The sequence below is a fragment of the Enhydra lutris genome, unplaced genomic scaffold (genome assembly GCF_002288905.1).
Source record: "Enhydra lutris kenyoni isolate GAN:26980312 unplaced genomic scaffold, ASM228890v2 scaffoldscaffold1, whole genome shotgun sequence".
Taxonomy (NCBI): Eukaryota; Metazoa; Chordata; class Mammalia; order Carnivora; family Mustelidae; genus Enhydra; species Enhydra lutris.
Window position 1 is genome coordinate 8,539,549 of NW_019154085.1, and position 13,750 is coordinate 8,553,298.

At 37.9% G+C, this 13,750-nt stretch overlaps 1 protein-coding gene across 1 annotated transcript in view; it reads right to left on the reverse strand.

Moving 5' to 3' along the window:
* LOC111145297 (HECT, C2 and WW domain containing E3 ubiquitin protein ligase 2) overlaps positions 1-13,750 on the reverse strand; it is a 222,453-nt gene that overhangs the window by 45,855 nt on the left and 162,848 nt on the right. The window contains exons 17-18 of the mRNA XM_022500135.1: positions 8,707-8,790; positions 3,561-3,670 (exon numbers count right to left, since the gene is read on the reverse strand). Of these exons, the coding sequence (XP_022355843.1) occupies positions 3,561-3,670; positions 8,707-8,790 (194 nt within the window). The remainder of the gene's footprint in view (positions 1-3,560; positions 3,671-8,706; positions 8,791-13,750) is intronic.

Below are 13,750 nucleotides of genomic sequence, written 5' to 3' on the forward strand. Positions count from 1 at the left end.
GTATGGAAAGTTTACTGATCCCAAGGCATTCTGAAAGATCATTCAAATTTGTTACCGTCATAATTTTCACAGTATTATGCTCATACCACTAAGAGGGATGAAATTCTAGTCACAAGAAGGAAGAACAGACCACTTTGAAACATCCAAAACGCTTTTCACAAAAAAGCTTCAGGAAAGTGGTTGAAGGAGATGCTTTAGTACTCAAAGAATCAGAAGATCACTCCACAGGGCAAATGACTTTAGCTAGTCTTGGCCTTGTAAGATCATGTGGAATCAGTTACAATAACTTCCACTGGTATCAAGCAGTTCATCCCAATTTCAAGATCAAATAGAGCCCCTGAAATTGAATAGGCCAAAAATGTGGAGATGATTCTCCCTGTAAATTAAAACCACCACAAACGCTGCTAGCAATTTAGATATATATTTGGGTTCTACATCTCTTTGGAAAATGTTGGACTCTAAATGTGCTTCCAGAATGCATTTTACTACCATCAGAGATTACTCATGTTCCTTTGTGATGCTAAATGATTAGTCACCCTCTAGAATGCTCCTATAGTCTCAAAGAATGATTAGCCAGTCCCCAGGAGCACATGTTTTCGTAGGGCTCCGAAAGGGACAGAACCTGTTGATCTACCTCTTTCTTGGGGAGGGCAGGCTGCAGAAAAGCCCCAGGAAGGGCAGCCTTGACTGAAATGAGCATAATCCACAAGGCTTCATTCCTTTAACCACAAAGCATCAGGTAAAGGACTAACCCATTTGATCTTCATCATAGGATCTAACTAAGATAAAGACCAGAAAGAATGATTAAATACTTAGGCAGGAGCTTCTGCAAATCAGGGAGAAATGAATTCCTATTTTTCGGTTATTAATGCTTGACCATTGACCAACTATACTTCTCAGGATCAGATTTCCAGAAAGAAAGAAAAAAAGGGATAAATTAACACTTATCGGATGCTTGTCGTGTTGCAAGCAGCAGGCAAGTGTTCTCCCCCAAGTGTCCATGGGAGGTGACTGCTCTTATTTCCATTTTATAGAAAATCACATTCAAGTTCAGGGAAGGAAGTAAACTGCCCAGACACACAGACCGTTGGTAAAGACTGAGGCTGGCTCCGAATTCCACTCATTTTCCCCCTACATCTTGAAACTTAGCTGAAGTGTCATATACTTATTTCTTTTCATCCTGGATCATCAAAATATGTGTCCCTGCTTTGTTCCAAAGTTCACTTTTGTCTCCAGTGTCCTGCCTTTCCATGGGTCTGTGGTTTGACTGCTGCTTCGACAAACTAGTTTCCTTCCACCCAAATCTTCTGACCTCTGTACACATACATGTTCAATTTCCCTATCCTGAAACCTCTTCCTTAACCCATCTTCTCCTTCTAAATACTGTCCTAGTTTCCTTCCTTTTCATCCCCATACTTCCTAAAAAGAACATTCTACACTTCTGGCTTCTACTTTCACATCCTGTATCATTCTGCAAGTGGTCACATTCTAATTTATAACCTCTTATCTCATAGAAACTTCTCTAGAAAAGGCCATTTATAACTTCGTGATTTTCAGATGCAATGGCCTCTTCTCAGGACTCATCCTTCTTGAATGCTTTGAGGATTTGGCCCACTCTCTACTCCTTGAAGCCTGGCTTCCCTGAAAAGACTTTCCTGATTGTCTTCCAAAATCCACTGGCCCTCTTTGCTTCATTGGCTCCTCTTTCTCAGCCCGTCCCTGAAATACTGGAGTTCCTCATGTTACCATCCTCTGTTTTCTCTTCTTTCCACGGGCTTGTCCTCCCTGGTTCCTCCAATCTGCCCTGGGTTTCAGCTGCTACTGTCCTGAGCTCCGTGATTGTCTTTTCCATTCATCTTCGGTATCTCTAATTGGATGGTTCAGAGAGTCCTCAAAAAACCATGCTCAAAACTAAACTCTCCCTACCCCTCCTTTTCAGTCTAATCTTTTTCCTTCCCTGGTAAATGATGTTGCCATTTGCCTGGTAGTCTGTTGGGGACCTCAGAATCTGCCTTGACCTCAGAATCTTCCCTACTTGGACTCAGAGTCCTGAGTCTCTATATACTACGTATCCTTTGAACTAATTCCTGTTTCTCCAACACTTCTAGTCCAGCCCTTCAGCAGGTCCTAGTATTAACCTGTATTAACACAACAGCCTCCTAAGTGGTTTCTCTGACTCCATTATCTCATCTTCTAAACCATCCTCCCTATTGCCACCGAACTGTTCCTTGTAAAACAGGATACTCTTCTGTTTGCAAAGTTTCAGTGGCTCCATATGGCCTACAAAGTAAGGCTTCAGTGACCAACCAGCCCTAGCCTATCTTTCTAACCTGAGCTTTGAGAACTTGCTCTTACTTGTAGCTATTAATTGGCCCTAAACTTCTTTCACACTTCTGAGGCCAAGGTCATACTACTCGCTCGCTCACTTAGAACACCCTGCTCACTCCGGCCCACCTTCATCATCCTTCAAGGCTCGCACCATGTCCGTTATCTTTATCCCCAAACACCCACTGAGGGTCTTGAAGGAAGAACAGTTCCCAAATCGGAGTTCCCATACCTCTCCTTACAGAACCAACCACACGGCTTTCCAGAGTCATTTGCTGACTCATTGTCCCACCATGAATCCTTCAAAGGCAGAGACTGCATTATTCGTCTTTGTAGCACTGGAGTCTAACTCAGTGCTTGGATCATAGTTGAACGCTCAATAAATCTGTGTTAAAAGAACAAATTAATAGACCTTTTCCTGTTTGTGGTATTCAATTAGGCTTTAGCTTCATTAACATAGGATTTGTGAAAACAAGTCATACATCAAAGACTACAGAGCAGCTTTTAGTGACACATAATAGCGCTTAGATTTCTATTAAAACAGTTTTAAATTCTGATAGCTATTAAAGTGTAAACAATACATAGCTGATGCTCTGTCAACATTATAACTATTTTCTTTTTAAAAAACTCATTTCTTAAGCTGCATTTTCTATCATTTATTCATCCATACATCCACTCACACCTTCATTCACACCATACATCTTTCAAAAAGATTTGAACTTAAATATTTTAGTTTGTTTTATCTGTCAACATGTTTTATCTTCCTCTGGTCTCTAGTCTTCCTATCTAATGTAGTTAGCCATTACTGCAGGAAAAACCTATCGAACTCCATTAAACTACTTTTAATTCTGTATTATTTCTGGCAAGTAGATATTTCTTTTTATTTGAATCTGTCTCCAAACCAAAACTTGTTTCAGTCCAAAAGCCAACATAGTATTTTGTGTCCTAATATTTTCCAGGACAGATTAGACACTACGTAACATGATGAAAAGCAAATCCTGCATCTGAGTATATCATACTGCTAACATTTATCCTCTTTTTCTGGAAAGTCATTATCTTCCTGTCCAAATGAATGGTCATGGGAACAAGCCAGTTTTAAGTGCCATAGAATATGTACCCGTGCTCACACTGATGACGTACCCAAGCACTCCCTTAGCGTCCTTTACAAAGGATAAAACATCTGGTCTTAGGGTACGCTTCTCAGAGGACTCACTGAGCACAACAGGTAGACTTACCTGGTGAGTTCTGGGGAGAGGACACGGGGGAGCCACGTGGGGACTGACAGTAGCTGGGGTGCAGTAAGGCATGTGGAGGCACATAAGACATTATCTCTTCTTCAAATAAACTGGGGAGAGACCAGAAACAAAATGCACACTTTAGCCAAAGCAATGGGGAAAAGCCTTGCTTCCAATGAGTAAGACTGTCGATTTCTCACTCTGAGGTCCAGTGCACATCCCAAAGGGAGCACCTGTTCCCTCTCTCTTTTAGCTAATTCTTGGGATAAGCAGCCACCTGTTGTGGCTTTTGTGGAAGCTGTGGTTATGTGCCTGTTTTCCTACCAGCTTTGGATAACACGATTTCTATTTTGCCACTTTATTTTTTTTTAAGATTTCATTTATTTATTTGACAGAGAGATACAGAGAGAACACACGGAGACAAAGCCGCAAGCAGAAGGAGAGGGAGAAGCAGGCTCTCTGCTGAGCTGGGAGCCTGATGCAGGCTCAATCCCAGGACTCTGGGATCATGACCTGAGCCGAAGGCAGCCGCTTAACTAACTGAGCCACCCGGCATCCCTATTTTGCCTAATATGTGAGTCTGAATTTACACGTTTGCTTGAACATAGTACCTGGGTTTTTAGCTTCAAGAATAAGATTCAACACACAACACACAATGCCTACTAAGAATCCATAATAAAGACACAAAGTGTGTTCTTTATTTTCATTCTAAGAAATACATGACAGAGTCTCAATGTTCAAAGAGTTTAGGATTTAACTGGAGAATTAAAAGCAAAATCAAACACTTCCTAAACAACTACAGAAGCTCACAGTTAGCTCCCTTGTTCATTCTGGCTTTATCATTTTTTTTTAAATATGAGGATTTTGATCTCAGATTATTCACATTTGATCCAGTGTCTTTGTTCTTCCCCATACTGAAATTTCTCTTTCTCGGACTCTCCTAAAAGATAATAATCAGGGATGTGAGATCTAAGAATCCCAGACTTTTCATTAAATCTTATGATAAAAGTACTACTGATCACACCAAGTTCTTGACACTTGACAAGATACTTGAGAAATATTTGACAAAGCTTTGAAACAACAGTAAAATAAGAGGACTTGTGGTTTTTTTGTTTGTTTGTTTGTTTGTTTGTTTAATTAAGAGGTAGAGGTAGGTTTTCCTCAAACTCGGCCAAATCTAGAAACCTGTTAGGAAACATTCAGAAAAAAGTGGCAACAGTTCATTCTTGCAGAGGTTAAGAAAAGGACTCCTTAAGGTTGTAAACACTCAACTGAGGCAATTTTGCCTTCTCGCATACCATCTGGGGACTTTGGGGAATGTCTGAGGACATTTTTGGTTGTCGTAACTGGGAGGGTCTGCCTTTGGCATCTAGTGGGTAGAAGCCATGATGCTGGTGCATCTCACAAGGCACAGAGACTGAACAGCTTCCTGCAACAAACGTGCATCCAGCCCAAAACATTGGTACTTTTGAAGCTATCTCTTTTGACAAATATTTAATTTTTTTCCAACTTTGTGCTTTTGTCAACAATGGTACAATGAAGATACTGTATATATTTCCTTGTGCACAGGCAAGGAGTTTTACTATAAATACGGTATGTATCTAAAAGCAGAAGTGCTCTCTCATAACACATAGGCCTTTTCAACTATACGAAATATTGTCAAACTGTACTCTGAAAAGGTGTAGGAACTGCAATCCCACCAAGTACAGACAGTATGAGAGTCCCTATTTCTTATTCAATATTATCAGACTTTTTAATTTTTTAACTTTTTCCAAATCTAATATTATGAAATAGTATGTCATCATTGGAAATTGCATTTTATGATTGCTAGCATCTGTCTATAAGTTTACTGGCTAATCTTTTCTTTTAAATGTTGTTTTTTGGTTTTTGTTCTTTTTTTTCAAGGTTTAATTTATTTATTTTGGAAAAAGAGAGAGAGCAAGTGAGCATGAGCAGGGGGAGGGGCAGAGGGAGAGGGACAAGCAGACTCCCCACTGAGCAGGGAGCCCGACACGGGACTCTATCCCAGGAGCTGAGATCATGACCTGAGCCGAAGGCAGGTGCTTAACCCACTAAGCCACCCAGGCACCCCAGTTTACTGGCTATTCTTACTTCAATTTCTAAGAAATGCCTTTTTCTTCTACCCTTTATCTGTTTTTCTTTTGGGTTCTTTTCTTCTGAATTGATTTAAAAGCATTCTTCTCATATTCATAATATCTCCATTTTACATGTTGTGAATATATTCTTTTAGTTTGTTACCTTTCTTTGTACTTTTATATATGGTATCTTTCACTATATAAACTTCAAAATTCTAACAGTCAAATAAATCAATCATTTCATATATGAGCTATGATAGAGGTAGATTTTTTACAGGAGTTCAGTTAATGAAAGAATATATGATACAGAATAATTAATAACAAATGCAACAATGTCATTTAAAAATTCTTGAGTTTTATAATAGCTATTTTGGAGAACAATCTTACATGGGCTTATTTTGAATGGAATAATTTCCTAGAGCTGTGGCATGTCGATATTGCAGCTTGCTGATAATCAAGTCCATTTGTACCAGGAGTGATTTTCCTTTTTTTAAAAATAGGGGCACCTGGGGTGCTTGGGTGGCTCAGTGGGTTAAAGCCTCTGCCTTCGTCTCAGGTCATGATCTCGGGGTTCTGGGATCGAGTCCCGTGTTAGGCTCCCTGCTTGGCGGGGAGCCTGCTTCCTCCTCTCTCTCTGCCTGCCTCTCTGCCTACTTGTGATCTCTGTCTGTCAAATAAATAAATAAAATCTTAAAAAAAAAATAGGGGCACCTGGGTGCCTCAGTCATTTAAGCATCTGACTTCTGATTTTGGCTCAGGTCATGATCTCAGGGTCCTAAGATCGAGCCCCACATCAGGCTCAGTGCTCAGCACTCAGCACAGAGTCTGCTTGTCCCTTTCCCTCTGCTTTTCCTCCCCCTACCCCGTGCTCTCCCTCTTTCTCTTCTCTCTCATAAGTAAATAAAATCTTAAAAAAAAAAAAAGAAAAAAAGAAAAAGAAAATAGGCAAAGTATAAAAATAGACACAAAGTCTTTCACTGTATATGCAACTAGTCCATTGCTTGAGTTTATAGTCATTGATTCAAATGACTCAAACTCCAAAGTAAAATAAAAAATAACTAAGGACATCTGAAAATGTTTCAATAACTATTAAACATTATTTATTAAGCATCCACATGTAATACATTGTGTCACTATGTACAATTATTAAATTTAATAAATAAATCTGATCATCTAAATAAAATAAGTCTAGAACTTAATAACATCATTTGAATATAATAATTATAGAACTATTATATAGTAAATGAATTTCTCACACTTCTCCAAAGGCCAATTAACTTCAGATAATACAGTTTTTCCCCAAATTGAGGAAAATGTAGCTTTGCTCATATATATATATAATGCATAGATACACGTGTGTATCTATATATACACATACATATGTATATATATGTATATACATACATATACATACTTAAAACTGATACATATATATATGTATTTTCCTTTTTTAAAAAATACATGTATCAGTTTTAAGTATTTTTTTAAACGATTTTATTTATTTATTTGACAGACAGAGATCACAAGTAGGCAGAGAGGCAGACAGAGAGAGAGAAGGGCAGAGAGAGAGGCTCATGACCTGAGCTGAAAACAGAGGCTTTAACCCACTGAGCCACCCAGGTGCCCCAGTTTTTAAGTATTTTTAAGTTCAACCATATAACACATAGAAACTCATGAAAACTGCAGTGTTTACAAAAGCACAAATATTCTAAGCTATACTGTAACTTAAAATATTTAGGACTATACCATCTAAAGATTATTTAACTAAGAACAGGTGAATGATAGTCATGATTTCTATTTTATGATCATTGTGTTTTTATTAATTCCAAATGCAGAATTTTTTAGTTTAAGTAAAAACCCTTAGATTTCTAGAATTTCTAGGATTTTACAACAGAACTATTTTATTAACAACCAAACTATGGTAGAAACATCGTATTACATAGTAACTGACCAACAGTCTTCCTGTAGCACACTATATTCTGTTCTTAGAACTCATTCAGTGTAACATAGTCATAGGTCACCCCTTTGACTGAGAAGTAACCCTTGCTTCCCAATAGGTCTTGTTCAGGATCAGGTGAAGCAAAGTCTCTGTGGGAAGTGATTATATATCCCTTTGAACTATGCTCCAACTATCCAGGAAAGGAAGATAATTTTTTGACTTCAGTTTTACAAGTATGGCAACTATCATGAAGGCAGTTAGAGATGGTTAGGGTCAAGATCATCATGAATATCATGAATGAGATTGTTAGCACTCTATGATCAATAAAACGGTGTGTGGTCTGTTTTCAGTATGACTTTGCCTTTAATTCTTTGGAGGTTATGGTGGTGGGTGTCCCAACTACTGGGTAGAGCAAAGCATTAGCTTATTCTAGTCTCTTACATTTCAGGGATAATATTAAAAATGAAAAATATTTTGAAAACTTGCCAGTTTCCTTTCTAAACTACCCTAAAAATTAAAACCAAAGCTGAAACCATCAGGAAAGAAAATGCAACTGGTCAATTTTATGAAGGGCTATCAAGTTAGCAATGAGTACCAGTGATCAAATTTCAACTTTCTGATCTAATTTCCCAAACCTAAACTCTCAAAATCATTTTTAAAAAATCACATCAAATCAGAAAAAATAAACAAAAAAACAAAGCACATCTGGAGGAAAGAATTTGAAAGAAAATATAAATATGACCTTTTACTCCAAAGGGGAAAGCCCTGTATATGTTTGCGTTCCATTTGGTGAGTGGAACATTCTAGCCATTGGCCTTTATTAATCTTTCCTTTCTCCAATACCACCTCATTTATCACCAGGGTAAAAAATAAATAAATAAATAAATAAATAATTAAAAAAAAATCAAACAGATCTCAGACTAAGAAATGCAATCTGAAATGAATTATCACTACATCACCAGCATCCTACATCTTCCACAGGAGTATTCCACAAGTCTTTAAGAATGACAGAGACATTTTTAGGCTACTAATATTGGGATAACATTGTCTAAAACGCTCCATAACATCCAGTGACAGAAAACTTTCTAGTGCAAAAACCGGCGCTCCATACCTCAGCAACATAACAAGGTCGGCATCACTAGAAAGACGCACCAATCCTGGGGTCCCTTCAGTTCGGATAAATTGGATCTTCTCCCTATTCAAGCAAACAAACAGCTCAGAATGTATGTGGCGGACTTCTGAAACATAACATGCCTTAGGCACCATTTTTAAAAACATTTAAAAACAACTCAGTCTCTGCTTTGAAGTAAAGCCTACTGTGGGCTTGTATCTAAGCAAATATTTGGGCCATTCAGGCTGATTCCCGTTATTCCAAAAAGTGTATAGGGATAGTCATCTATTTTCCTGGGGGCACACCTCTACATCATGTGTCATGAGCGTATACCTACTTGGAGGCAGATGGGATCTATTCAATACATATTCAACGTAAAGGCATATGGCTCTTTGAAATAACTGAAACCCTGAAACACCTTTAGTTACCACAGTTGGTAGAACACATTACATGTATGCCTGTGAAAAGGTATATACACTTACATGTACACATTTCAAACATGACAATGTGAGCGATTTCTACCATTATTTTACTATAGATAGATGTAAGAACACCAGGTTTTTCTTTTTGTTTGATGAGCCATCATCATGCTACTATTTTCAATTTTTTATATGAAAACAATTTTAATAAAAATTTCCCTGTTGCTTCCTGTCATTTACATGATTTTATTTCAAAGCATACCATATTCATTTTTGTAAGAGGCAACCCATGGAATGGGAGAAGATATTTGCAAATGACAGTACAGACAAAAGGTTGATATCCAGGATCTATAAAGAACTCCTCAAACTCAACACACACAAAACAGACAATCATATCAAAAAATGGGCAGAAGACATGAACAGACACTTCTCCAATGAAGACATACAAATGGCTATCAGACACATGAAAAAATGTTCATCATCACTAGCCATCAGGGAGATTCAAATTAAAACCACATTGAGATACCACCTTACACCAGTTAGAATGACCAAAATTAGCAAGACAGGAAAAAACATGTGTTGGAGGGGATGTGAAGAAAGGGGAACCCTCTTACACTGTTGGTGGGAATGCAAGTTGGTGCAGCCACTTTGGAGAACAGTGTGGAGATTCCTCAAGAAATTAAAAAATAGAGCTTCCCTATGACCCTGCAATTGCACTACTGGGTATTTACCCCAAAGATACAGATGTAGTGAAAAGAGGGGCCATCTGTACCCCAATGTTTATAGCAGCAATGGCCACGGTCGCCAAACTGTGGAAAGAACCAAGATGCCCTTCAATGGACGAATGGATAAGGAAGATGTGGTCCATATACACTATGGAGTATTATGCCTCCATCAGAAAGGATGAATACCCAACTTTTGTAGCAACATGGACGGGACTGGAAGAGATGATGCTGAGTGAAATAAGTCAAGCAGAGAGAGTCAATTATCATACGGTTTCACTTATTTGTGGAGCATAACAAGTAGCATGGAGGACAAGGGGAGATGGAGAGGAGAAGGGAGTTGAGGGAAATTGGAAGGGGAGGTGAACCATGAGAGACTATGGACTCTCAAAAACAATCTGAGGGTTTTGAAGGGGCGGGGGGTGGGAGGTTGGGGGAACCAGGTGGTGGGTATTGGAGAGGGCACGGATTGCATGGAGCACTGGGTGTGGTGCAAAAACAAGGAATACTGTTATGCTGAAAAAAAAAAAAAAAAGAATAATCCCCTGTATTTAAAAAAAAAAAAAGAACATAAACTACGGTACTGAAAGCATTTCATTTGATAGGAATATAGGAATAAACACAGCCAATCAATTAACTCAAAGTGCTAATGACAGTATAGTCTGATTTTTGTACACTATGAAATAAAATATTAATCTTTGATAAAAGTATTTATTTAGATTTAGTTCCTCTTTCTAGATTATCGTTTTTCTGTTTGATATTTTCATAAAGTTCTACTGTATTTTATATTTCCAAATTCCAAATCTCTTAATTTTTACAAGCTTGAAGAACAATGAGGTGTAAGACAAGGTTTAACTGCTGAGATGGAAAACTGCATAATGTACAGAAAAGTCAACGGCTTTGCTTTCAGCCACACAGCTTACAAGGAGTGATAAAGAGTCTGCCTGCTTCTGGCTAGATCCATTTTAAACAATACATTAGCATATGAAGCTTCTAATCTCTGGTATTACCAAATTTTCCTTTCCGACCTTCACTGCCAGGAATTTCACATACGCACACCTAAGAAATGAATGTCAGACCCGTATGTAAAGAAATTGCTCAGAAGGGAAAAGCCAGCCTTTCTGCTTAGTTGTTTCAGTCTGAAGACTGGAACCAAGCGGAACATTTTCCCTCAAGTGTTACAATCACATGTCTGAAGCACATGACGGAAACCAGGAAGCATTATCTGGTGAACGATTTTTTTTGGTACAAGATATGAAAGTTGGTTGAAAAAAGCTAAATTAGAGAAAAGTTATCATGGAGAAAAAATGAACAAAAACTTAACCAAAGAAATCTTCTTGTAAGGGTCAGTAATAACATGCTTTGATCTTGAAGAATCAAAAGCTATCTCCAACAACTACACAGTTTATCTCCGTAGCCTATCATGAAAATGAGTCAGGCAAACAGAACAGACGAGAAGACAAACAGGGCGCGCACTCTCCTCCACTTCTCTAACTGGAGCTAGACGGAGTGAGGTGAGCGACATAAGAGAGACTGTACTCTGGACTGTGGCCTGTATGCTTTCTGGGAGTCAGGAAAAGATGACAGCTTCCTGACTCACAAGAATGACAGGTTGAGGACAGGGAAAGACACCAGAGGAAATATGCCAACGGGGGAACTTTTTATCACTGTCCAGATATTAACTATATTAGGCAGTGAAAGGAATTGTTCTGATTCTTCAGGCCAGAACATACCAGAGGCAAGTGGAGGCTAGTCTTCTACAGGCCAGCTAATTTATTGCACTGGTGAGCTAAGGGTCATATACTTTCAGGAATAAGACACTGGAGCATGTCACCTGACACATACTATACCACTAAGAACTTTTTATACCAACATTCATTCATTCTTTCAGCAAGCACTTTCTCAGTGTCTGCTATGTGCCGGGCATGGTATCACACACTGGGAGTACAATGGGGTAGAAGACCTAGATCCTCTCTCAAAGAGTTCATGGTGCAGTGGAAAGCAGAAGGTCAATTCCAGTACTACATGAGAATATTCAAGCCGTTCCATTTGTTTAACTGAATTCTGTTTAGGTCTTATACCCACTCCTATTCCACAAAGTCCTTTCACATAAAAACAGAGGGCATTGGTTTACTGACTGTCGAGAGATCAAGGCGGAGGAAGAGAACATCACCAGATATCCTCAGAAATGTTGCCAATCTTTTCTAAGAAAAGCAAAACGAAACAGGAACTACTTCTTGGTTACTAGGTATTTGCCGAATAGTCCATAGACCAGCATTTGTCAGACGTGTTCCTGTCTACTAGAAATCTACAGACATACTCTCAAGTTCTCGGGGAATTTAAAAATTCTGTGTTTTCACACTGACAATCAAAACTGCTAATACTGAGGCAGGCATACGTTAGATAATCTGAATAATATTAATGACTGACTGATGCCATCTGACTTCAGTTCCCATGTTCGCATTTATAAGACTTTGGTGCCAAGTGATCAGAGAGAAACTTTCAAAGTGTTGGTGAGCAGGATCTGATGTTGGCAAGGCCTTGATGTTAAGTTTGATAACAGCAGTCCCTGTCTACCCCACACGCACAATTCTCTTACCAATTAAAAAGACAAAACTTTTCTTTTGCAGTACTGATTTGCATAATGACAATGATGAAGTGAGGCAAGGTTATGTATATATATTGCCACAAGCTAAAGAGAAAATAAAATAAATGGACTTAAAAAGTAAATTATGCATTTATGCTAACTAAACACCAACGATGTTATGATTTATTCTAAGAACAAAAGTTTTATGATAACTTACAAATAGAAAAGGAGGAGTAGAATCATCACAGGGTACATTTAATAATATATTTTTTCTTCAGTATTGCATTTGGGGTATTAAATGAAACAATGAATTAGTAGATAAAAATAAAATTAGGAGTAAATTAATAGATAAAAATAAGCTATTTGTTAAGAAAAATGATGACCGCACATTGCCACAGATGTACCTGATGAACCATTAGATACAAAATCAAAATCAGATACAAGTCAAACACAAGTGAAACAAAAAGTACAAATGTATCTTTCTACTGACAATGGTCTCCTTATTGGTGATTTGGCTTCTGAAAAACAAAATCTCGCATTAGTATCATTCAATGAAATGTTATTTTTTAAAGTTTTCCCTTAACTTATATGTCTTTTGGCTTTACAGTTCATAAAAGCTGTAAGAAGTTTATGCATATTTTGTATCTGTGCACACTTATGTTTCATTAAAAGTGATTAAAGTCAACATTATAGATCTGCAATATTTCTTTTCTTCTTAGAATGGAAAATTAGCTTTGGCTCCTAATAATTTTCCATGAGTCCACTCAGTGTCTGAAATAAACATAACAAGCTTGAGAAATATCATGAAAGAACCGTAGGACTCTGATTAAAGAGACATTTGAAAGTTACATTACTATATTTGTTCAAGTTTACTTTATGTATTTATAGAGTTAGAAGGAATCAGTGGCAGTCCTCTAATTCTTAACTTTATTGCATTCACCTTAATGCAGAAATTCTATTCAATTTTAGTGGTTTATAATGAGGATTTAGATGACATTTAAATAACCCTTTATCACTTGACCCTCTCTGCATGGGTATGTTTCTTTCTCTAAGACCTTTAGAAAACATTTCAGCACTTCCTCCATTGGGCTTTCTCACTGGGCCACTCAGTTACAACATAACTCCTTTGTAAACATGAATTTCTTGAGAGCAAAAGCCCTTCCTCCTCCAGTTTTATGTTCCCCAAGTACCTAGCTTTGTGCTGTAGATACGGCATTAGGAATGCCCAGTAAAACATACGAGGGCACAAGATTAGTAAATGCTAAAGTAAGAGTTCGCTCCTCACCACTTTCCCTGCCTCCACTCAGCCTCCGGAA